This window comes from Natrix helvetica (assembly GCF_964273705.1).
Source record: "Natrix helvetica genome assembly, chromosome: 1".
Classification (NCBI taxonomy): Eukaryota; Metazoa; Chordata; class Lepidosauria; order Squamata; family Natricidae; genus Natrix; species Natrix helvetica.
This window is the reverse complement of record NC_138548.1, coordinates 82,963,320-82,989,906: the sequence shown is the minus strand read 5'-3', so window position 1 is coordinate 82,989,906 and position 26,587 is coordinate 82,963,320. Positions and strand designations below refer to the sequence as shown.

General features: G+C 37.4%; 1 protein-coding gene across 1 annotated transcript in view; it reads right to left on the bottom strand.

The window, feature by feature from the left end:
• ALX4 (ALX homeobox 4) overlaps positions 1 to 26,587 on the bottom strand; it is a 69,632-nt gene that overhangs the window by 18,700 nt on the left and 24,345 nt on the right. Inside the window, exon 2 of the mRNA XM_081937050.1 lies at positions 2,704 to 3,014. Coding sequence (XP_081793176.1) covers positions 2,704 to 3,014 — 311 coding nt within the window. The remainder of the gene's footprint in view (positions 1 to 2,703; positions 3,015 to 26,587) is intronic.

Here is a 26,587-nt window from a genome sequence, read left to right as displayed (position 1 = left end):
GAAAGGCTTTAGCTTATTTTCATTTCATGTTTAATTTCCTGCAGGCTTAGTTCAGCCTTTCCACTCCTTCCACTAGCCTCCCAAGGTTTTATGGGAAAAAGGAGATCAAGACATATTACTTTTTGCTTGACGTTTATTTTTCCCTCCTCCTCTTTCTTCTTCAGCAAGGATTTTGCTCCAGCAAAGTTTGACATTTCACCTTGCTTTCAAAAGCCTTCCACGGGACAGGGTCATCGCTAGAAAAGATTTTCATTAATGAGAGAGGACTCAGGAATGAACAAAGAGTTTTTGGCTCCCTACACCAGGCCTCAGTCCATGGACCAACACCAGTCCATGGCATGGCAGAAACTGGTCTGGACAAACAAGCAAAAACCCCATCTGTGGGATGTAGGCAGCACATAAAACTATGCCCCTTCCAGTCTGCAGAAAAAGCTCTCTATGCAGAACCAGTCCCTTGTACCCAAAAGGTTGGGCACCTCTGCTCTACACAATGGAAGGAAGCAAGAGAGAAAGAAATGGCTTACAATCAGGACTAATTGTTTAAAAGCACTTCTGTGTCTATCCAGATGTTGGCTAAGGTAGCACAGGCCTTCACCAACACGCAGTTAGACTACTGCACCATGCTGCTCAATGCTGCTTCAGAAACAGCAATTGGTACAAAAGTAGCAACCCATTTATTGAGTGAGAGCCACCACAGCCATGTATGGTCTTTGCTCCAGGCTTTCTTCATTGGCTTTCACTAGATTTCCAGATACAACTGAAAATATTGATGTTAACCTGTAAAGTTTGGTTTGGATCCTAGGTATCGCCAGCCAGAGCCAACAAGTCTAATAAATTCTCCTGGGAAAGGTTAGCATTGGTTTCCCAATTCCTATGTTGTGTGGAGATCTAAAGCCTGCAAAAGGAGTTTTTGAAAGAGCTTTTTATTGATGAAGTTGCTTCTAGCTTAAACCTAAACCCAGCCTGCATTCTGGTAATTGTTGAAAGGAAGCTTTTCTGGTAAATGTTAGAATGATTGGGTTAGCATTTTTATTGTTTTTGCGACAATTTATTACTGCATTTTATGTATGTATGTATGTATGTATGTATGTATGTATGTATGTACGTGTGTATGATCTGTCTGTCTGTCTGTCTGTCTGTCTGTCTATCTATCTATCTATCTATCTATCTATCTATCTATCTATCTATCTATCTATCATCTATCTATCTATCATCTATCTATCATCGCATTGTTATATGTTATACAGGTAGTCCTTGACTTGTAACCATTCATTTAATGACCACTCAAAGCAACTCTTACTAGAGATGCTGAGAATTGACAGTTGAACATCTATAAGTAGCCCTTGAAAAACAGAAGTAACTGGGAACGGGAACTCTGTCACTAAGCAATTTAGTCTTAAAGTGTGATGTCACATGACCGCATCTACTTATGATGGCAGCTCCGTTGGTATTGTTCGAGAGGTCACGTGATTGCCCATTTCTGACCTCCTGCTGGCTTCCCCATTGACTTTGCTTTACAGAAGATTGAAAATGGTAATCATGTGACTGCAAGATGCTGTGACCATTGTAACTTCAAGTCGGTTGCCAAGTGTCTGAATCACGTCATGTGACTGCAGGGCTGCTGCGATAACTATAAATTTGAGGAGCATCCATAAGTATTGAAGATGTACACTGAAGATGGCATTTAATTTTGTTGTATGAAGCTCAATGACAATAAAGTAAACTAAATTAAGTCTCCTCATTCAGCACCATTGTAGCTTTGAATGAAAATTGAAAAAATGGTTGTTAAGCAAGGACTATTTGTACTTTCAAAGTATCTGCTACAGCACTGAGCTTCTCTGAACAATTGTGAATAATGAGTGTACCAAGAGTTGTATGTAATGTCTGCCATTGTTGAATGCTAGAGGTTGAACACAGAAACCTGCCTTCTTGAATTAAGCACTCAATTTGTAGTCACAGCAAGATGGGTGTCAAACAAATTCAATAAATAAATAAATACTAAATTAAAACTAATGAATTAATAAATAATTGTTTAATAGGGATTTTTTTTAAGCTGAAAAAATTGCTTGGAAACTAATTAAGGAGAGAAGCAACTTGGAACTAAGGGGAAATTTCCTGAGAGTTAGAACATTTAATCAGTGAAACAACTTGTCTCCTGAAGTTGTGAATGCTCCAACACCAGAAGTTTTTTAAGTAGATGTTGGGACAGCCATTTGTCTGAAGTTGTGTAGGGTTGGACTAGAAGACCTCCAAGGTCTATTTCCAACTCTGTTATTCTATTCTATTCTATTCTATTCTATTCTATTCTATTCTATTCTATTCTATTCTATTCTATTTTCTATTCCATATATACATTTTGGTTCTCATCAAATTCGTACCCAGAGATAGAATAGTTTTCACTGCTCCTTTGCACCAGGAAACAAAAATTTAAGCTTTCCATTTTAAAAGACTCCTTAAAGATTTTCAACACAATGGACCACCTATTTTCATTGCCTCACTTTGGTGCTGACTGAAGATGCTTGTGAAGCCATTTTGGCAGGTTTCTAAACTAAACACAGGAGTTGTTATTGTACAATGTGTATTGTGGAGCACTGTACATTTATCCCAGTCTAAGGATATTGCTTACTATTGTAGTTGTAGACGTGACTGCAATGTGGACTTGCCAATTTCCTTTCTCCTATGACCTACAGTTTCTGCCCTTACCTGCACTCGGGCTTCAGTGAGATCCGTCCTCATGGCTAATTGCTCTCTGGCATAGACATCTGGATAATGGGTCTTCTGAAAGACCTTTTCCAGCTCTTCCAACTGGTAGCTGGTGAAGGTGGTGCGGTTACGTCTCTTCTTGCCCTTGTTGCTCTCTGAATCAGTCTTGTCCATTGGGCTGGGAAGATCATTACTTGCCCTCTCTTGGGACGTCTTCGCACTGGTCTCTTTCACGCTGAGGTAACTACTATCCATTCCAGCAGAATCAGATCCTGGCTGTAGTTCAGTCTCTCCCAGGGAACTTTCTTTAGCTATGTAGGAGATAGGGATAGGGAAAAGAGAAGGACAGAGAGAGAGAGAAGAAAACCATAAATTATGGATAAACAAATTACTGAGTTGGGTGCATGTTCTTGAAGAAAGAGGATACAAGGAAAAGAGATGGATTTAAGGATATGTGCCAGGAGGATGAAATATTAAGAAATAAGAAATATAAAACCTTTTGGCTCAGAGTAAAAGTAAAAGATGAAGGATACAGCTTGAGGCCTATAAAATAAATGGAATCCTTTAATTTAACTTTAAGTTTAGTTACTTAAAGAAGATCAACTTTAGGTCCACTCTGGCAAAGAAATGTTGTGCTAAATCTGCTGCAATTTCCTATGCTAAAGTAGGCTACTTCAAAATGTATAAATATGACAAAGGTCCATATAATTTATAGGCTATTAGGATATTTCCATTTTTTTATAGCAAGCACATTGGACAGTACATTAATTGTTGCTACTTTACCCCATTCTTCTCCAACCTAGTATAAGAGATGCTATTCAGTCGGTTCAGACGGGCTCGCCCAAACCTGTAGTGGAAATCGTGGGTGGCCACCCACCTGCCCTGTCCTTTTTTGGCACTTTTTCAAGCCATGCGCATGCGTGCAAGCCGCACGTGCAATCAAAGCACATGCGTGGAAGGTCGAGCACATGTGTGGATGCGGCGTTCACATTTGCAAACCAGTCGGGAAAATAAATGAATGCCACGCCTGTCTAGTATCCTCTATATGCAGGGAAACTGCAATTCTCACAATTCCTGCATGACCGTGGGTGATGCTGTCTGAGAATTCTAGGAATTCTCCTAAATCCTAAGATTCCTGGTGAATGTCAGACTTGGGATGGCTGCTCCACACATGGCCTTAAGGAGGAGTAATTTCCAAAACACTCTAGAAAGAAAAGGACACACAGAGAGTCAAATTAGAAGGAGTCTGGGAGCACCTTGACTGGCTGGGGTATTCTGGGAGTTGGAGTCCACACATCTTATTGACCAAGTTTGAAAAACACTGGCATACGTTTTATAAGCTGTGACGCAGTTCATCAGACGCAACTTTATCTGATGTTGCAATTGGTTAATCAGAAAAGGTACTCCCAAGACTCGTTCTGACTTTGCCGTGGTAAGGCAAAAACTCTCCGACAATGGAAAGAAGGTTACAGTTTTTACTAATGATCTGACTTACACATGTTTTATCTAATGTCCTGCTCAGTTGGGTGAAAATAAATTCTGAATAGGCATATTTACAGTCTTATTTTAACTTATTGGTCACATTTAACTTTATTTTTTTTAAAGAAGGGGAAAATCTGCAGGGGGGGAACAGATGGGAAATCAACGTGCCATACTGAGAGCTTGTCTCCCTGCTTCCTCTAGCTCCTTGGATTGTTAGCCATCAATCATTATGACTTGCTTCTTGCTGCTTTCGCTTTTGTTATCAGTTCCAGAACATATAACATTCAACGTGCAAAGAATCTGTCATACTATGCTTCTGTTTGACAAACTGTAAACTGTTTCACATTGGTTCAGTAGAGAATGGATCCTGGATATTTGGCAATAAGTGAAGTTTTAACTCTTATTCCTCCCACTTAAAATCTGACGCACATTATATGCCAATGAAGGGCTTTATGAAAGAATAATAATAATGTGGTGTACTTATACATGATTGAGCTTCTATTTGGTGATACATTGGCTTCCCAATATGTTATTCTTGGAACCAGAATTACACACATTGTGTAATTTTCTGATGGAGTGCAGTGATAAAATAAGAATAGGAAATGAATGAATTACTTAATTTGCAGTTTCAGGACAAACTATCACCTGCACTTTTAAGACTGCACGTTTCTCCATTTTCTGATGCAATTGCTCAACCAAAAACTTATCTACGACTGATCATTTTAAAAATTAAGTACAAAATGTTGATTAAACAGCACACAAAAGACATTTGTTAGGAAAAATGTAAAGACGTTAATAAAATAATAATTTTTTTTAAATGGCAAGGCGATCCCAAATAAGAGGAAATGCACTTAAGGGTAAGGAAATGAGGATATGCACAAAATCAAAACTGAAAGAGTTGTCCATCCTTAGCTTAAGATTCTTATTATGGTAAGTAATCAACTGGGCAAACTTTAATTCAAACTTCACCAATTACCAGTTTGGTATTAAATAAATGACTTAATCATAATGATAATGATTAGACCCTGGACCAACTTCAGGATTTTTTTATTTTATACAATAAGCGCCATTTCTGTCCCTTGTTCACAATCAACAGACTGTTGAGCATGGAAAACTGGTCCATGAGAGCCAATTTGCTCTAGTTCACCAGGCTGGAAAGCAATGAGTTCAAGTCCCTCCTTATCCATGAAAGTCATATGGGTTGACTTTGGGCCAGTTACTCTTTTCTACTCAAACCACTACACAGATTTTTTTGTTGTGAGAAAATAGGAGGAGGAAGATGTATTAGATATGTTTGCCACCTAGACTTATTTGTAAAAGTAATAAAGGTGGGATATAAATAAATAATAGACGGGGGGGGGGGTGTTGCCTGCAATGTGGAACCTTCTGGGAGGGAGAAGAGAATGTAACGCTCATATGTTCATGGTGATGTGGAAATACACACATTCCAAGTAAAACAAATATATGTAATTATGTATGCAGTGGAATCAGTAGCTCTGTTTTTCCAGGATTCCAGCTGACGGAGAAAATGCTTTCTGGATATAAACATTGCTGCAGATGCTGATGTAAGCACGGAGCATGCTTGTTTATTCACTGATCAAAATATTTGTACATTGACTATTCCTGCAACTAAAAAGTGGAGTTACCGCGTTGATCCCACTTCTCCCACCAATGCATTTTAGTGCTCGTGCAAATCACGTGAGTAAATGAAAAAGCGATAGATGATCCCTGGGCTTAGAGTTGCTTGAAGGCACTGTTGCTCCATAGACTGAAGGTTCCTCCTGCATACAATGGGATGCAAGGCTATTCAATGGCTATGTGACACTCCCTATAAAGCATACTTTTGTACTTAAGCTTCAGCTGGAGGTTTTTTTGGGGGGGAGGGGGGAGATTTATTTCCCAGTGACTCTATAAAGTCCCAATCTGGCAACCATTACATTGACATTTTCCAAATTCATTCCCCTGTTTATGGCCCTTTTTAATTTGTCATGCCTTCTAAGCCATTAATTGTACAAGAGCATTTACAGAAGACTCCATCTGACTGTGAAGCCACATGCCTTTTCTCCTAGAGTTGGCAGCAGAGGCTGAAAAGAACAATGGCTGGAAAGGGGGGGGGGGTTGCCTGCCATCTGCCAACTTTTTTTTTCCAGAGAGCTTTTTGTCTTTTTTCCTCCTTTGCTGTTGCCAGGAGAGGAGAAAGCGCACCATGGATGTCTATGAAAGAATTGTCACAGAGGGAGAATAATGGCATGTGTGCAGAGCCCAAAGGGGAGGGGAATAATTCTTGGACTATTCCATCTTTATTGGATGGAGAACAAATTCTGGAGAGAACGTGATCCAAGAGCTTTCAGCAAGTACATCTCTCGATTGTCTGCAGACAATAGACTCACATGCACGGACCGACAGGCACACACAAACACACACACACACACACACACCCCAACAGTGCCTGCACATAAGATTTTCTTCTAGAATATAGCATATTTCAGAATTATTTGCATTTAATTGTGTGTGTCTATATATCTGCTTTCCCAAAAAAAAAATTGTTTAATTTAAAAAACAAAAAACAAAAATTGACAAGGTGCCTAATAAATAGAACAATTGGGCAGCCTAGTTTTGTAAGTCACATATAAGGTATGGATAATGCAGTTGTACATATTTGCCTTTATTTCATCATGTGTACTTATTTCAGATATAATCCTGCTTCCAAAGAAGCAACAAGAGACACTAAAAAAGCCCATATGCAGGTCATTGGCACTTTACATGTTGTATGACAATACCATCCAAAGACTATCACTCTGGGGCATGGGGACACATCGCAAACATGTTTCCATCCAGCCAGGATGGCTTCTAGTGCTATTGTTCATGGACATCTACCAATCTGCTAGGCACAAAGTAGAGGCTTCTTGGTGGCCACTTTGTCCAATGTTCTCAAATCTCGCCATGGTTTTCATGGTAACAGTCAGCATAACTGAGAACCTCCTGACCCCCCATCATCCAGCAGACGCCAATGCACAAGCTGGACATTGTGATTCAGTTCCACATTAGTCCATGCCGAGAACTCAGCAAACAGCAAAAGAAAAGGAACACCAAGAAATTCACATCCAGCTTGGCTCTATCAAGCAGATTCCCATGGAGAAATGAGATTGCCCTGAAGCCCTTACATCAGTGCTGGAGGCCACAAGGGTGAAGATTTATTTCCAGCTGGACTGTTCTGGGAAAGCATTCTGGAGGACTTCTTTGAAGATGAAGACCCATTGCCTATGAGGGATGGCTTGGAACTGTTGCAATTATATTGATAGTTGGCAACTCAGGATGGCTTTTGGGAGGCATATTTGAAATCACACACATTGTTCCATTGTGGGTTGCTTCTTCCCTCCTCACCCTTTTTTTAAAAAATTTGTGGAAGAGGAACAGAAAAAAATATGTGCAAATGAGAGTTCCAAATCCCTTTAGATTGGAGACCTACTCCTAGGGAGGGGAGGGAGGAGAACAGAGTGCAAAGAAACCGCATATGGGTCAGGAAGACACCAGTATTATTGTTCTGATAAACAGAATCGTCACAGGAATCTCACACATAATGTCAATGTATGCAAAAGACAAGACTGGTAAAGGCTTTTTGGGGCCAGAGACAAATTATCCTGCCAGAACCTCTTCTTTTGGATAATAACATAATAATGCAAGATAACCATTTCACTGCCCCTTCATTACAGCCAATTTCGGTTTTCTGAGCCATGTTCTTTCTTGCAGGATACCACAGAACAATCACATTCCTTGTTTTGATCCACACAATATTGCTCTTTTCTTATTCCCAGCCCTTGAGTGAAACAACCAGATGCTATCAACATAAAGAACATTCTCAAAGTAGGAATTCTCCCCTTTATTCCAGAGGTGTCTGCAGATGTGACTTTGAAAAATCAAGATGGTGGCTACAATGACCACCCAAAAGAATCAGGCAAAGCTTCAATTATGGCTACCCCCGCCCCTATTTTTTTACGATATCCACCTCATCTTCAGCTAGTGCTCTCTGAGAACTAATCCAAGTGATTGATTACAAGCATGGAACAGTTTTGTCCCTGGACCTGGATAAACGTGGCTTTGGAAACACCAGTTTTCCTGACAATCAGCAGTCTTTGGTAGAAAGGGAAAGGAAGCTAGAGGAATCCACTCGTTATTTTTCAAGCTTTAAAGCAATAAACAATAAAATAAAGCAGTAAAGCAAAGCAGTCAGTTTGATGTAGTGGTCAAGGCTCTGGACTAGACACCACAAGACTGTAAATTCCTTTTTTTTTTGCATACAGTTTTTTATTTTTTCATTTGCATAACATAACATGTATACTCTTACATAGCCAACATCGTATTGCATTATTAAATGTTTACATCAATTCATCTTACCATCAACTCCCAAAAACAATTATTGGCTTTTCTGCTCTCCATACACCATAGTTGTCACTTTCTTCCCCTCTCTCCTCCTCCTCCCTCTCTCCTTTCTTCCCTCTGTCGTCCTTCTCTTCCCTACTTCCCCTTCCTCTCTCCTTTTCCTCTCTCCCCTTTCCACTCCTTCTTTCTCTCCTCCTCTTCCCGCCCACCCTCTCTCCTATCCCTCTCTTCTTCCGTTACCTCTCTCCTCTATTTCACACTCTTCATCTCATTTACTTGGTGTATTTCAGCTTCTGAGCAAGCTCCATTTTATGTTGATGGTATTTATAATTCCTTTTCAATATACATATTTAATTTTAACATATATCTTCCTCCTTTTTTTTAAAGAGAGAGAGAAAAAAGTATACATATATAGTCATTGTGCAACAAACTTGCATACAGCCAAACTCGGGTATGTTTCTCTTCATCTCCTGCTTTTCCAAGTTCTGATTTATGGCAGTTAGTTAATTAAATCTCCCACGCAGGCAAGATTAGGTTATCAGTTATCAGTGAGAAAATAGTTCCTTTTCTTTGATTTTTCTCCCTTGTTGCATTCCACCTCTCATTAATTGGAGTTCCTTAAGATATATTAGTTAGAAGGAATTCGGATGAAGTAAATCACCTCGGAATGTTTGGTTTCTATTTCAAATCCAAAACCAAATTTAGAGTTTGTATTTGAGTGGGTTCGTCACTTCTCTGCTTTCTCCCTTTCTCTCCAAATTGTTTGAAACAAATGGCTTTTTGGGGGGACTAGTGTTTCAACCCTCCATTTTCCCTTTCTTTCTTTCCATTTGCCAAAATCCAGATCTGTCTATTAATATTATTTGTACTCTCATTTTTTTTGCCTTTTCCAAGTTTTGATTTATGACTGTGGGTTTAATGAATCTTCTTACCAAGACTGTAAATTCTAATTTCACCTTAGGCACAAAGCCAGCTGGGTGACTTTGGGCCGGTCACTCTTTCTCAGCACTAGGAAGAAGACAATGGCAAACCACTTTCATAAAAACTGCAGGCACTATCTCAGGCAGTTGCCATGAGTAAACAATGACTAAAAGGTTAAAAAAGAAAGAAAAAAAGCAGTAAGGATAACCATGTCAGCAACATGACTGTTGTGGTAGAGTAGTGGGCAGCAATCAGGAAAGGAAATGTTATGTTGGCATATTTTTCTCCTGGCTAAAGGAGTGATGGATATCATTTTAATGTGGCCATCTGCTGGTGCCTTAAATATAGTTTACCTTATGACTTAGAAACTAAGAAACTGTTGAGTTTTGACATATAACTTGGAATAACTTGGAAGGAAACAGTAAAAATCCAATGCATTCTTTTAAAGTCCGAGCTAGAGGTCAGATTAAGGGATGATCTCCAATTTTCCCCCCTTGTTTCTGTTTTGAAAACAGTTTTGAGAAAACCCTAAAAATGGAAGAAGCAATATAGGAAATAAACAACATCTAGATTACTTACTGCCAAATTTTGAGGTAGAGCAATTGCACAACATAAACTTCATCTGGCAAAATACCACATATAACACAGAGCTAAATCTAAATACCTCAGTGGCTATCCAATATTCGCCCTCTGATAATCTTCCTTTGCCAAGAGAAAAAAGAATTTGAATGATTTTGAAAGAAATACATACAGAAAATGACAAAAGGCTATCTTTCGGATCCCTTGTTCCAAAGTAGTTTAGATCTTGAAAAGTTAAATTTGTATTTTACGTTATACCTGGGATATAGGTATAGATCTAGTATATCTGTCAAGCCACAGACGTAATTAGGTGAAGGCATTCATTCCAAGTTAGTAATCTTGTAGCTATTTTTTTTGGATCAACTGCAGTTTCTAAACTGTTTCAGATGATTTTTTTTTTTAAAGAGGAAAATGCAAGTCAATTTTGAAAATTGAGCCAAAAGAAAGATGCTGATTTTCAACATGTCCAGTTTTATTTGCTTTCGGGTAAGGGTTGCAGTGATTATTATTTCCAACAATTGAAAGAAACAAAGACCATTTCAAAAACTGATTCTTTCTGAATCTAGGAGAAGAGAAAATTAAAACCTGTTGTGGAATTCAAAGAAGGCTCAATTATATAAGTTCTTCTGAGATTACGAAAATCACCTGGAGCAGAGTTTTATAAAAGGCATGTCATAGCATGTGTGAGCATCTGGAAAGTGTGAGCTTCTAGATTTCCTTAGTAGGCTAATAAAACTTTCAACATATGTGCAAAGTTGCCGTTAATACTAGTTGTTCATTGATACCAAATAGCTGTATCAACAACAGAAAATCACTTCCTATTTTCCCTGACAAGGACAATGCATCCGAAATGAGATGGGTAACTTGGGATTTTCAAAATAAATTTGGCATTTAAAATGGAAAAGAAGGTGTAGCATAAATAATAAAACAGGATACAAAGCAAAGCAGAGGTAGTCAAGTTGAAGTTAAGTGTTGCTTTTCTTTTAATACCTAGCCTCACCAAGTTGATTCCTGGTTTATAGATAGACAGTTATATACATATATGTACATATATACATACTTGGGACTAAGATATTACATAAAGTTAGGCTTTCAGGAGTAAATAAAATGGAATGGAATGGAATGGAAAGGAAAGGAAAGGAAAGGAAAGGAAAGGGAAAAAAATTAAATAATGGCAACTACAACGAATGGCCATTCCACCATCTGATTTTCAATGGTGGAACAGCCATTAGATATAGTTGCCATTATTACCCTTTACCCTTTCCTTTCCTTATTTTTTAATTTATTATTGTATTGTAATTTATTATTGTATTAGTGCGATCCCTAGCTACCTGCGGGATCGCATCGTGCCCCATACATCCCTGCGGCCGATTCGCTCTTACAGGGAGGGACTCCTCTGGGTGCCGTCCACTAGGCAGTGCCAGCGGGCGATGCCCAGGAGTAGGGCCTTCTCTGTGATGGGCCCGACCCTCTGGAATGACCTCCCCCCCGACATTAGAATAACGACCGATCTCCGCTCCTTCCATAACAAACTAAAGACCCACCTGTTTAATTTAGCTGGCCTGGCCTAACTGTAGCTTTTGTGTCCCTCTAGCCTGTATTTTAAATTTTAAATGTTTAGGGATAGATTTTATAGGTTGTTTTAATTTTTAACTATAATTTGTTTTAATGGGTATTTATAATTATTTAAGTTTGTATATTGTTTTATTGTGGTCTGTACACCGCCCCGAGTCCCTTTGGGGAGAGGGGGCGGTCTATAAATTAAATTAAATTAAATTAAATTAAATTATTTATATCCCATGTTTTTATCTTTATAAAAAAAAAGACTCAAGGGATGGACATACTTAATACTAGTTCCTCCTCCTATCTTTTTTTTCCCAACCTTGTGAGGTGGGTTGGGCTGACAGAGAATGACTGTCCCAAAGCCACCCAGCTGGCTTTTATACCTATGGTTAATACCTAAGGCAGGACTGGAATTCACAGTTTCCTAGTTTTTAACCACTAACCACTACATCAAACTGATTTTTATATATCGTAAATAAATAATGTTACAAATAATATAAATATTACAAATCAAAGTATTGTAAACAAAATATATTGTTTATGGCACTTATGTCATGGTGATATCAGCTTGGCAATTAATAGTAACACGCAACGTATAGGAAATACGGCAACCACATGATTGTGAAATGGGATGCTCCAACCTTTGTAAACATTGCCAATTCCCTAGTGCCCTAATTTTGACCACATGACCATGGGAATGCTGCAACAGCCCAAAGAGTGAGGGCTGGTCATTTTTTTAAAAGTATTGTTATAACTTTGAATTGTCACTAAAAGAATGGTTGTAAGTCAAGGACTACCTGTATAACTAGCCTGGATGCATTGCCTTTGATTGACAAGAAAGTACAATAATGTCCAGCCCATGGTCTTGTAAAGACAATTCCGAAGGACTCCATGAAAGTTCTTGTTAAGAAGGCTGGATGTGCATCTGGATAGGTGAAACATGATCCTGACTAGCCACTCCTTATGTTATATTGCGAGAATTATCAGTTTGTAATTATGAGTTGAGCAGTTGGGAGTCAAGGATTCCATTATCTTGCATCTGTAATGCAGCTATTTAAAGACATAAAGATTGACGGAACCAAATTTCTTCATTACTTTTTGATTGTTTTTTCTGTACTGAAAAGATTAAGTCCCTTCAGCAAGATTTTACAGTATCCATTGGGTGAATTGCCTTCTTGAAGAAAGACGTCTTAAGGATGATTACTTTGCAAAATATTATTTTTTTATTACACAGTAAAAGAATGCTTAGAATATGAATTTTGGAAAGTTAACAATGGATTAAGAATGCAGTTGGTTTGGAATTATAGCTATTTATTTTATTTATTTTATTTATTTCTTAGATTTTTAGACCGCCCCCTCTCCCAGCAAGGGACTCGGGGCGGTGTACAGTCAATGCAAATAAAATACAGTCATAACAATAAAATACATTTAAAATACATTTGGAGGGGGAGATAGACTGTACAAGAAATAAATATATTCTAAAACCCTAAAAACATCCCAATTAAAACCCCAAACCCAATTAAAATAAATCCCCGGGAGGTAAAACTAAGAAAGTGCCAGGCCAGCTGATTGAAATAGGTGAGTCTTTAACTTTTGACGGAAGGAACGGAGGTCGGTGGTAGTTCGAATGTCAGGGGGGAGGTCATTCCAGAGGGTTGGGCCCATCACAGAGAAGGACCTACTCCTAGGTGTCGCCCGCTGGCATTGTCTAGCGGACGGCACCAGGAGGAGCCCCTCCCTGTGTGAGCGGATAGGTCGCAGGGACGTGTGTGGTAGGATGCGATCCTGCAGATAACTAGGTCCTATGCCATGGAGCGCTTTAAAGATGGTGATCAATACCTTGAAACGCACCCGAAAGGCCACAGGTAGCCAGTGCAGCTCGCGCAGGAGAGGTGTTACGTGGGAGTAACGTGTACTCCCCATAATAACCCGCGCGGCTGCGTTCTGAACTAGCTGCAGTCTCCGGATGCGTCCCAAGGGAAGCCCCATGTAGAGGGCATTGCAGTAGTCCAGGCGAGACGTCACCAGCGCATGAGTGACCGTGCGCAGGGCACTCCGGTCCAGTAGGGGGCGCAATTGGCGCACCAGGCGAACCTGGTGGAACGCCCCCCTTGCCACGGCTGCCACATGGTCCTCCATTGGCAGCCGGGCATCAAGGAGGACGCCCAAATTGCGCGCCCGCTCCACAGGGGACAGTTGTTCGCCCCCTATGAATTAATTAGACGTATTCCCGTGGGAAATGGAGATTGTTTGGTGTTTTTTTTTAAGAAACAGAATGAGACTTAAAGGTTCGACGCTAGAGGGAGCTAAAAGATAATACATTCTTTTTGTTAAATAAATAAAGAACGGGGCAATAATTTCTTAATAAATACTGGTCTTCAAAATTACTAGATATGATAGAGAGAGCATATCTTAATGAAATTACAGAAGAAGAAAAAGTTACAATGGACAATTTTGAAACTAATTTGAAGGTAGATTTAAAATGGTCAAGCAGTGAGAAGAATATGGAGAAAGATGTAGTAGACACACAAATGAGACTGATGGATGTCTCATTCCATAAAGTACAGTTTTTAAATCAGAAAAGGAATTGGGATAACTTTCTTACTGGATCCTCAAACTAAGCTCTGTTAAGATCCTGAAGAACTTCAGAAGAAGTGACTAAGTGGGGGAGGCTTTATTTATTGGATATGCTCTGATGAATTCTGTTAATGTTTTGAAGAATTCTTGGCTTAAAAAATATGAATAGAAACTAAGCTCTATTTTTGAAGAAAATTGAAAATTAAGATTCTTAAAAATTCAGGGGAGGAATACAATGTTGACTTATTCAATCAAGATTAAAATTGAAAATTAGTTATATCTGGTTCCCCTTACCAGATTTATGCTGACAAAGAACAAATGCTGAGTTTATGGGATTTTGTTTCTTAGTTAAGATATGAGTTATGTTGTATTTAAGAGAAGGTGATTCTCCAGTAAAATCATTTTTATTTTATGGGATGAATATGGAAGTTCCTTCTTTCCTGCCCCCCCTTTCTTTTACATCTTTTCCCCTTCCTTCGTGTATGTTTGCAGTTTGTATCCATTGTTATTCTTATTTGCAATTCTTAATAAAACTGTTTGAAAATAAGAAACATAGTAAAGCGTATGAATACCTAGCATACGGGGGGGGGGGGGAAGTCTCAACCTTAAAAGAGAAACCATTTTAATCCACTTACATTCCAAATAATACGAAGTGAATAAAAATGAAGAGAGACAAAAAGAGCAAGAGATAGTGAGAAACCTTCCTAAACAAAGGACAGTAAAAAAAAAAGCATTATTTCTAGCATCGTTAATAAGAGCAAGCAAGGCTGTGATATGGACATCAAAAAACCATTCATTTTTCATTGTATGCAGCATACATTTGAACCACAGAATGTGAAGAGAGAGGCAGCGTATTTAGAAGCTGCGAATGTAACGGTGTTTACAGGATATGAAGACCATCCATGAAATGTGGCTGGCAGATGTGGGTCTTATACAAGAGCACATCCTTTAGAATTTACATAATAAATACTGCAAAAATCATACAGATAGTCCTGACAAAAGATAGTTTAAAAAACTAAGTCCCGGGGCCTCATGCAGCCCTTCAATTCCATTTCTTCTGTCTTCCCACCCAATCTTTCTAATTTATGGCTCAAAACACAAACATTCCCAGATGATCCATCTGACAATAACGTCAAAAGCAATAGCACAATTGCTGAAAATATCAGTGCAAATTCTAACCTTTGTAACTGAAAAATAAATAAAAATAGTGTAAATCTTAATGTTTAAAGAAAAAAAATCCTTGCTCGGGAAACAAAAATAGGAAAATTTTTGTCTTTCTTCTTTCTTCTTTCTTTCTTTCTTTCTTTCTTTCTTTCTTTCTTTCTTTCTTTCTTTCTTTCTTTCTTTCTTTCTTTCTTTCTTTTCCTTCCCTCCCTCCCTCCCTCTCTCTTTAAATTCATTGGCCACCCAAGTCACCCAGTGAACTCCATATTCATGATTTTGGGCTGCCCATTTTGCATTGTTCCTCCCCTCCTCCCCTTTCCCCACCACCAAAATGAAGCATGAAAATGAAATATGTCTCCTGATCACCAGGACGTTCCCTTCCTGATTTACATTACACATCCAGTCAATGACAATGAAAGTTGAAATCAAGCTATGCCACTTAGCTTTATCACCTGATGATTCCTGTTTAGCAATAAGGGACATATATAGGATACATATAAATCCACAGAAGGAATCTTTGCAATAAAAAGGTAGTTCAGGATATGCCACATTTTAGAAAAATCCAATCAAACTTAAAGAGATGCGGAGAGGGGCAACAAATAATCTGGGGGATGGAAATGAAGTTTTATAAAATAAAGGTGTGGCATAATATAACATAGAATCATAAATTGGATGGGAAAATGTAGGCCATTAACCTCAATTGTCTGCAGCAGGCAGGAATCTAGATTAAGCCTTCTACTAGAGGTGGGGAACCATGGACCCTTTATCACTTGTGGACTTCAGCTTTATAATCTACTAGCCAATAACCCGGTGTTGGCCAGGTATTTATTTTTAGGGGAAAAATGTCCGGACCAAACTTAATTTCTAATGTTGGATTTTCCCCATTACCAGAGCCCCTTAGAAGCCATTTTATGTCAGTAGAGTCAAAGCCATTTTAAGGCACAACAGGCTGCATTTTAACAGAATACACACCCCAAGGAGTTTTAGAGGTGTCTTATCCCCATAATATTTTTTTCCAGAGAGTAAGTCATCTGTGTACCAAGTTTGTTAGAAATTGCTCAAGGCATTCCAGAGTTATGCTGGAACACACACACACACACACACACACACACACATATATATATATATATATATATATATTCACATACACACATATATACACATACACACACACACACACACACACACACACAGAGTATGTGTGTGTATGTGTGTACAGCTCAAGAAGTAACAGCCTTAAGTTAAGGAAGAAAAATTCTAGTTAAATGCTATGAAAATTTATTAATACCATGTTTACCGAGGTCTTATTTTCAGAGAAACAGGGTAGTAAAACTAATTCAGCAGAGGAATGAATTGCGAGGAAATGGTAAACTCTCCTTCAGTGGACATGCTCAAAAAGAGGCTGAAAACAGCAATGTGTCTGGTATGTCTGGAATCCTGAACTTTTGTTTAAATTTCCCATTTCATTTGTATGTTTTTATGTCTTCTTCTTGAATCACAAATGTCTGTGTTTGTGCCTTTGTATGCCTTTCCTTCCTTCCTTCCTTCCTTCCTTCCTTCCTTCCTTCCTTCCTTCCTTCCTTCCTTCCTTCCTCCCTCCCTCCCTCCCTCCCTCCTTCCCTCCCTTCCTCCCTGATTTGTTTTAATGTATTTCTTCAAGCACACATACATAAATTCACACACTCCCAGATAATCCATCTGACGATAACACATCAACAATATAAAAATTACTGGATGGGACAGATGAAAATTAAAAAGTAATTTTAAAAAGATGTCGAATGGAGTTGACAGAATCACCTCTGCTCCCTTACACTATCTGCTACAAGTATAAAACCAGAGGCAGACAGGTTTGTAGCAATAAAATGATTGGAAACCCAGAGTGTACCTTCTAGCAGAAACCAACATGAATGTTTAACATATTATATGTTTTGGGCCCTGAATTGAGACAAATAAATGATTCAGAAATCTACAGGATGTATTCAGAGTTAAGATAACGGCAAAAAAAGAAAAAGAAAAAAAGAAAAAACCCAAAATCCCTGTTCAGAAGGTGAAGAAACTCCAAAAAACCCCAGAAACAATCCTTCGCTTGGAGTAGTGCTTCAGCATTTTAAAAGAAAATTATTGTAATTGTGATGCTTCTGGCACGAATAAACCAACATAGAAAGTGAAGTAAAGGTAATGAGGTTGGGAAAATCCAGACTCTAGCCCCCAATTAGGCAGAAAAAATCATTGAATGATTTTAGACTGGTCATTCTCTCTCTTGTCCCAGCTTAATTTACAAGGTTGTTATGAGAACAAACAGAAGGAAGAAATGATATGCACAATGCCTTGAATTTCTTATTAAAAGGCAGGATATAAATGCAATAGGTAGATAGGTAGAAGTCAGCAGAAGAGCCATACTACTGTAAGAAGGAAAACATTCCTTCTATATATTTATAGCAAAATAATAAGAGAAGAATTAGGTCACAAGTCAGCAAAATGCATAATAACGAAGACACGTTTAGCTGAGATATTAGTCAGATGGAAAGATTGATTTTAAATCTACCAAAACATGATTTAGAAAATCCATATGAAACAGAGAAAAACTACAAATTGCAAATACTATCCAAGGCATTCTTTCTAGAAGAATAATGCCAAAGTGGAAAATCTAGAGAAAGTGTATACAATAGGAAAATGTACTCAATAGAATAGAATACAATTCTTTATTGGACACAAAAGGAATTTTGTCTTCGGTACATAAGCTCTCATTGTACATAACAGCTATAAGTGATAAACAAAGCAGGAATTTGGAGGAATGAAATAGGAAATTATGCAAAAATTGCTCAGGATAGGGGTATGAGAGTGCTAGAAAGGTGCAAAACAGTAGTAGAGCCAAGGATCAAAAAATAGGTAGAGCCAGGACAGAAAAATCATTTCTCCTATTTTCAACGGTGGCAATATTTTGGACAAGTTCCAGAAGTCATAAGATTTGTATCTGTAACTTAGAATGTTAAGATGACTAATAAACTGATTTAAAGATTTGTGGAAAATTAGTGAGTTAATAAAATGACTTTTGTTTAAAATAGATCAAATAATCATATAAAATCAACAAAATTACTAGGAAACACTCAAAAGGAGACTTTGGCAAAATGTTTCAGAAGTGGTAAATATGTAATATACTATATTGATGTGGTATGGTAAGGTATCTGCATATTTTATAATATTAAAAGAATATTAAAAAATTACTGGCTTTATAAAATATAATCGGAGATTAAAATATGCAATGAAAGCTGCTGCTGTATTTCTCAACTGAACATCTAAGTTTGGCTGAAGAATAGAATTCCCTGTATTTACAAGTATGTACAGAGAATTGACAGGGAAATTGTATGGGTTATGATCAGATGGAATAAAGAGACGCATATAAACTTGCTAAGCTACAGAAATTCAAGTAATAGGTATCAGTATCTATTCGTCCAAACACAAGTAAACAAGTTTTTTTAAAAAAAAAAACCTCCCCAAAACTAAATGAAATAAGAAACTTTTTTAAAAAAATTCGAGGTAAAAATAACGTATAGCAGCAACAACCCACAACAAAATAGGCAATCAGTTCAATCAAATTCCTCGGAAAATTCCAAAAGCCACAACCTACAGATTCCCCATAGAATAAATTTTTCCTGACACCGTTCTCAGACGTAGCCAGACCAAAAAGGCAGAACAAAATAGCAAGAAAATGACTAATCAGAAAGATGCTCTATAATAAGAAATCAATCTTAAATAATCAGGAAACAGATCAAAGGCAGCATTTCAATGTGATCAGACAATGGTTTGGATGCATTACGCACCAAGATGAGAATAAGTATTAAACAGTACTTTCAGATAATACATAAGGGAATGTTTTGCTTTTAAAAGGGAAGTTATGGTGGCTTGAACTCTGTAGGAATGCATTATGTCAGAATACTTGGGAGATGGGCTAGGACAACCGAATTCACATACTATGATGGTCTAAAGGAAATGCCATCAGACTTTTTTATAAGAAAACTAGAAATAGCAGACTTTCTAGCAACCAAGCACTATTGAAACTTCTCATTTCTGAACTTGAATGCACCTGAATTGCTAAGTCATCACAGATGGAATTTACTTTTCTGAAGTTATGAAATAGCCTTGGTTTATTTGCTTTAATCTGAATCCGTTTAGATTTTATATATATTTCATCTTCATCAAAGGTAGTAGATACTGAATGAGATTTGCATTCAGTATATCTAAATTGGAGATAGAAGTGGCTAACATGGTTTAAAAACTTGAATTAGCTACTGTGCAATAATGTTTTAAAGTCCTTTGGAAATATGTTTTAAGAAGAAAAGGAAAAGAGTAGAAAGGAAGTAATTTTTCAGGAAGACGTGTTTGCCAGTAAAAGGAGAAACTTTCATGCTTTTAAAATCAAATATGGGAAACAATGATGTTTTATAAACAAGCAAACATCTTTATTATGGTCAGGGGCAGAGGTAGTATTCAGCAGATTCTCACCAGTTCTGGTGAACTGGCAGCGGAAATTTTGAACAGTTCAGAGAACCAGTAAATACCATCTCTGACTGGCCTTGCCCCCATCTATTCTCTGCCTCCTGAGTCCCAGCCGATCAGGAGGGAATGAGGATTTTGCAATAACCTTCCTCTGGAGTGGGATGGGAATGGAGATTTTACAGTATCTTCCCCTGCCATGCCCACCAAGCCATGCCCACAGAACCAGTAGTAAAAAAAATTAAATCCCACCACTGGTCAGTGGTCACAATTATGGATAGTTTCCTAACAGGATTTAGAACCTTTAGACAACAAGAATATGTAAGCTAATGAAAAATATAAATAAAACTATTAGAATACTAAAATAAGAAGCGTTCAATACTAAATTATAAAATGGTGATTAAAATGTTAAAGTACTACATAGTTAAACTAAGTGAAGTATTTCATTTGTGTACTGAAACTACAGTAATAAAATACTGGCTTGATAAGCTATTAAAATATTTAAAAACTTCAGGTATGACCCTTTTAACCCTTTAATCAATTAATCATAATTACAATTTGGAACTGGTGCCAATATTTATGTACATTTCATTTCATCAATATACTACACCATCAATCTTAAATTCTCAATTTTTGCTTTTTATGACACTGTATTTGGACCACTGCTGGAGAAAAGTTTGCTACTTGCTATGAGATTTCAGGATCTTATCTGCCAGTAGATAAACATAAGTATTTATGTATCATTCATGGCTGTCTGAATTTTTTGTATTGGCCGCTAACGAAGTACTAAAAGCATTCCTAAACAAGCATAATTTTTGAAGAAAAGGCCAATATTTCGAGCACACATTTACAGATGGACCGAGTCTTTCATTAGTATCATATCTATCCTTAAATACGCCTGAAAGAAAAACATTAAAGAGGGCTAAAGAGCATACTCTGAGATATTTTGGAAACGTAAATTGCTTAGATATTGGGCTACATAGTTGCATAGGTTAAAATATTTTAGGAGGTTTATAATCCTATTGCTGGTTACTTCATAAATGCCCTTAATAGAGGCTATCGTGTGAAATATGTACCGTATGTAGCTACAAATTCTATTGAGTCTGCTTTTGAAATTGCTTTAAATCATTACCATGTCAAGCCACCAGGGGGCATTTAGTGTAAAAATGTAATTATTGCCAAAAGTAAGCGTTGTCTTAATTACACAGACAGATAAACCGAATTATGATAGCAGTATTTGCTTAAGTAATTGTTGGGGAGAACATCCTTTCAGGAAGACTTACTTTTGCCTAAAGACATTTAGCCATACATTTAATATTTCATAGACAGAAAAGGGAAATATCCAAACATCTCAGTACAAACTTTTATATGCATTTTGTCTTCTCACTTAAATGGATGGCTAATCATTTTAACTCACCTAGTAAACATGTTTGAAATACAGCTGACATGTAGAGAACAAGAAATAAGAATGTCAACTAACCAATATTTCGACTGAACTTCTGGTTATCTTCACTTGAATGTCATAAAATGTATCCACACAATGTAATTAAAAATGTATATTGTAGAAACTATGGAGTGCACAGGCACAATATCCTGAATTAGGCATATCTCCTCAAGCCAGTTTCTGCACAATTACTTTCAAGCACCCGGTCCTTTTACCTGAGACAGTCCCTACATTTCAGGATGGATTTTAAGACATGCCCAATTTTTTATGCTAAATGAAGAGATGGAAGATGCTACAGAAGGCAATTTGTGTAGGTGCTGTGTGGTTTCCTATGAATTGCCTGGAGCAGAAACCTTTTTTGGCTGGGAAAAGACTCATGAGTTGCCTTTAAGGAAAGGGAGAGAGCTCCAGAAGATTTAATCGATTTTTGGAAGAGGTTGGTAAAACCAGCCAGGAAAACAGCAGAGAGAAGTTCACAGCAGCTTGTGCCCTCAAATTGCTGTTATCCTAATCTACAGCCAATGGAGTGATAAAGAATCAGGCCCAGTATTGCAAATCTTTGGACACTTCCTCAATATTAATTTAAAGCATGGATGAATCTATTCTTGTTTCTGCAAAAAACAAAAACAAAACAACAACTCCTCCCTCCCAAACATTGCTGTCATAAATGGTAGTTTTCCAGATTCTCAGCTCCATTCTGCTTCTGGAATGTCGAGAGTGGCTCAGTGCCAAATTTGTCTGTCTTCATTGGCAGATGTTTAATATGGCCCCTCCTTGGTTTGTCTCCTTTCCTTTCTGATATTATTATTATTATTTTCTCTCTGCCAATGTTATCTGCTGGTAGAAAGAATGCAGAGATCAGGTCATTCAAACAAGGTAGGGAAAGAATGTTGGGCCAAGTTCAGAATGATCTAATGGCAGAAAAGAAATGCTATGTGGATGCCAGCCAGAAATTAGAGAGAAAAGACACAAGCGTACTGCCAGGATTGCTCATATTTACTGTCCTTCACAAAGAAGCTGCAAAGAAAACAGATTTTACATAGCACATTGCTGTAGTGTAACTTTATTATTTTAAGCTCAAAAACTTACTTTAATAAAGATTGGGATGATACAACAAAAGACTATTTCAGTTCTGATCTGGGTAAGTGTTAGGGTTAGAGTCAGGATCATATGATTAAGTGGTAACATACTATTAGTGCCAATTGAAGCTGGGGAAAGTATCTAAAAGCATGAGGCTCTGGGTAGGAATTATCACATACTATTTAGGAAATCTTGGCATTCTCCTCATATATTCCACAATTGTTTAAAGCCAGTCTATAATTCTCTTTCAAACAACTTCCAAGTAGAAAAATAGGGTATTGAAAGCATCATTGCTAAGATAATTTTTGGTGCTTGAGTGAGATATGAATATGTTTTATCCCTATATGTAATCTATAAATGTGAGAATGCATTTTTGGCTATTCTCCCTTTAAATTTGGCTTTCCACAAATGAAGAGCACAGCAGAACTTGGATCATATAAAAGTCCTTTCACTATACGGTGAACCAAACAAAACAGGAGTTTTCAGCGATCCAAGGTTCTCTTGAATCATATCTTTTGATAAGATTTTATACAAATCTAGAGTTCTTGAAAACTCAATCAATTTCAACAAATATTACAATAGTGGGATATAAGGTGGTTTTCTGTCCTCATAGGCAAGGTGCAGAGAAGAATCTGCATTTATTTTTCCTGCTTTTCAAACATCAGTCCAAAATGAAAAACAAAAAGCAGACATGATTTAAATAAAATCAGACAGAAGGTAAACTCTCCTTCATAGTCTAGCGCACAGCTACGGTCTTTGCTAGTGGTTCCTCACTCATGTACCACAGGGTATAAGCCTGCATAGCTTTTCAAGATCAACAAACATCAAATCTATGTGGCCAGTTTGCAAGGCAAATCAATTAAAAAACATAGCAAAGTACAGAAGACATATCGTGAAAATCCCAAGAGACAAATGGGGATTTACATTACTGCCTTCAGATAATAAATAAGGTCTTTTTTAAAAGTATCTCTCAAAGAGTTAGAGTACATTTTGAATTAATTTAAAGAGTACATTTTGAATTAATTTGGATTTTCATATAGATATTTCCATATACATGGATAATTCCATATACATGGATATTTCCATATACATTGGATTTCCTTGCAGTCCAAGGGACTCCTGTGAGTCCCTTGGATTGCAAAGCGATCAAACCAGTCAGTCCTAGAGGAGATCAACCCTAACTGCTTTTTAGAAGGCCAGAACCTGAAGATGACACTCAAATACTTTGGCCATTTAATGAGAAGGAAGGACTTACTGGAGAAGAGCCCAATGCTGGGAACAATTGAGGGCAAAAGAAGAACAGGACGATAGAGAATGAGGTGGCTGGATGGAGTCACTGAAGCAGTAGGGGTGAGCTTAAATAGAACTCCAGAGGATGGTAGAGGACTGTATTCTATTTTGTATTCTATTTTGATATGTATATGGTTTTTAATAATGACTGTACACCGCCCCGAGTCCTGTTTAGGAAAGGGCGCGGTTTATAAATAAAAGTTTGATTGATTGATTGATTGAGGACAGGAAAGCCTGGAGGAGCGTTGTCCATGGGGTTGCGATGGGTTGGACATGACTTCGCGACTAACAGCAGCAACAATACAAGATCCAATTTAAGCAGTTAAGTTTTTGGTTAATGTTTCTACTACATTGTTATATTAGCTTGACAAGGATAGAGAGGACCCTCACTTCCCCTCCCACAAGCTACTCATGAAATCTAAGACTTCTTTGGCACTCAAGACTGCAGTAACAAGAGAGCTCTGCAAGCCCTTTCCATTGAAGCAATGACAGTATCAATGCTTTTTAAGAAAATTGAAGGTGATACACCGTTCTAGTGACTTCCTCTCACTCTTATTCCTAGCAAGCAAGTTTCTTTTTTCACATTTTAGAAGCAATGTGATCCAGCATAGCTACATATGTATGACTCAGGCGAGAAAGCATTCAAGGGGTATCGATGCTTCAGATCATATCAGTTATCATCTCTATTGTTACAAAATCTGTAGCAACTGCTAATATTTCAACAAGTTCATGCTTTCTATAGCTCTTGAGTTGACTCGCATTTTCCACCATATTTTTGTTTACTTCTTCCTCTCACAAATGTCCTAATTTCTTGCTTCAGGACTATCAGCTGATCAAAACGTTTGCTTGCATTCCTCAGCTGTAAATTACATGGTTCTTTGCTGAAACCCTGCATTAGACAGTCAGCAGGGTATAGTGGTTAGAATGCTGGTCTAAAACCAGAGACACTGGCATTCCATCTAGACTAGAGCTTGATTCTGACCAGCTAATTCTTTCTCAGCCTAATCTATCCTGCGTTAATTCCATGAGCATAAACAGGAAGAGGGAAAACAAATGTGTCATGTGCTATTATGATATATGTTATGCTGGTTTGCTTCCATAAATGTAGAGTCGTTGTGGCAACCTAGACTGTTATTAATAAGGAATATTATATTCTGTTTTCTACATTATATTGCATTAGCTATAGAAACATTCTTAGTTACAAAAGTAATTGCTAGTTAAGGAGAATGCAGTCAGGAAAAAAAAAGTTAAAACTACAATTTTATGGACATTTTTATGCAAAATATTTATTTTGCAAATGAGGAAAACATGAAGAGTCATTTCATAATGCACAGGGGACTTGTAAAAAAAAAGCTACAAAATTTTAAATATATGTAACAATACCTAGAATGTTAAAAATAAATACTCAGCTGGAACCAGAATTTTTCTTGTTGGGATTAATGGACAGCCAAGAAGAAGTGGAAGATTATTTTTAGATATGATTACTGTACAGCTATATGCACAAAAATCGGAAAGGCTGTGAAATGCCCAAAACAGAGGAATGGTCCCTTGAGATGACAGAATTAGTAGACTGGTAAAAATTAACTTGTTTGATTTGTGAAAGACCAACAAACTGTGTTTATCAGTGACAAGAATCTCCTTATGAATGTTTTGCTGAAAAAGAGAGAAAAATGAACTTGTGATTTACGGGTTTGAAGATCAGAAAGAAGGAAATTATGGAAGAAGAAATTTATGATGCAACCTTAGAAATAGAGGATAAAATACAAATGTATTTATAAACATTATCCACAAAATTGTTAATTCCTTAACAATTTTGTAATTGTTATAATTCTTTATAATCTTTTTTTACTTTTGCCTTTTCTATTTTTTATTCTATTTCCTTTTTTCACTATTCTTTCTTATTGTCTTTGTTTCTTTTATAATATTTGTATTTTCTCTTGTTAATTTTCCCCCCAATAAAAACTATATTAAAAAAGAATTTGCTATGCAAAATAGAGTTAAACTTTCAACGCCTTCAGCTAACTGAAAATAAAGTGAGATATAAACAAATAAAAAAGTGCTTGCTAATGTATGTATGTATGTATGTATGTATGTATGTATGTATGTATGTATGTATATAATGCTGGTTTGCTTTCATAAATGTAGTCATTGTGATATGCTACACTGTTATTAACAAAGAATTCTGAAAAAGAATGCAACTCTTTATGACCATTCAATTTTTCCCCATTCATAATTCAGGAAAAGAACAATTCCAACTATACTCAGAAATAAACTCAGGAATCTTTCCAATGATAACATCTTAAGTATTTTTTTCCAATGCTGAAGGAGGAACATTAACCGGCCTTCTATCGAGATTTGTTATGTGAATATGTTACGGTGAAAGACCGAAATCTGGTGAATGTCGACATTCACCGGTGAAAGACCGAATATTTCATTACATTGTTTTACATTCGGACCTTCACCGGTGAATGTCGACATTCACATAGTCGCTTGGTGTATGTCCGAAAATATCCTTATCCTCTCGACACCCTTACCCTAATCCCCTTACCCTAATACCTCGGCTCCTCGCTTCCTTTTAAGCGTCTTCTATTCGCGGAGTTTTTTTTTTTTAAACCTGCGATCCTTAAGAAGACGCTTAAAAGGAAGCGAGGAGCCGAGGTATTAGGGTAAGGGGATTAGGGTAAGGGTGTCGAGAGGATTACCCTTATCCTCTCGACACCCTTACCCTAATCCCCTTACCCTAATACCTCGGCTCCTCGCTTCCTTTTAAGCGTCTTCTATTCGCGGAGTTTTTTTTTTAAACCTGCGATCCTTAAGAAGACGCTTAAAAGGAAGCGAGGAGCCGAGGTATTAGGGTAAGGGGATTAGGGTAAGGGTGTTGAGAGGATTACCCTTATCCTCTCGACACCC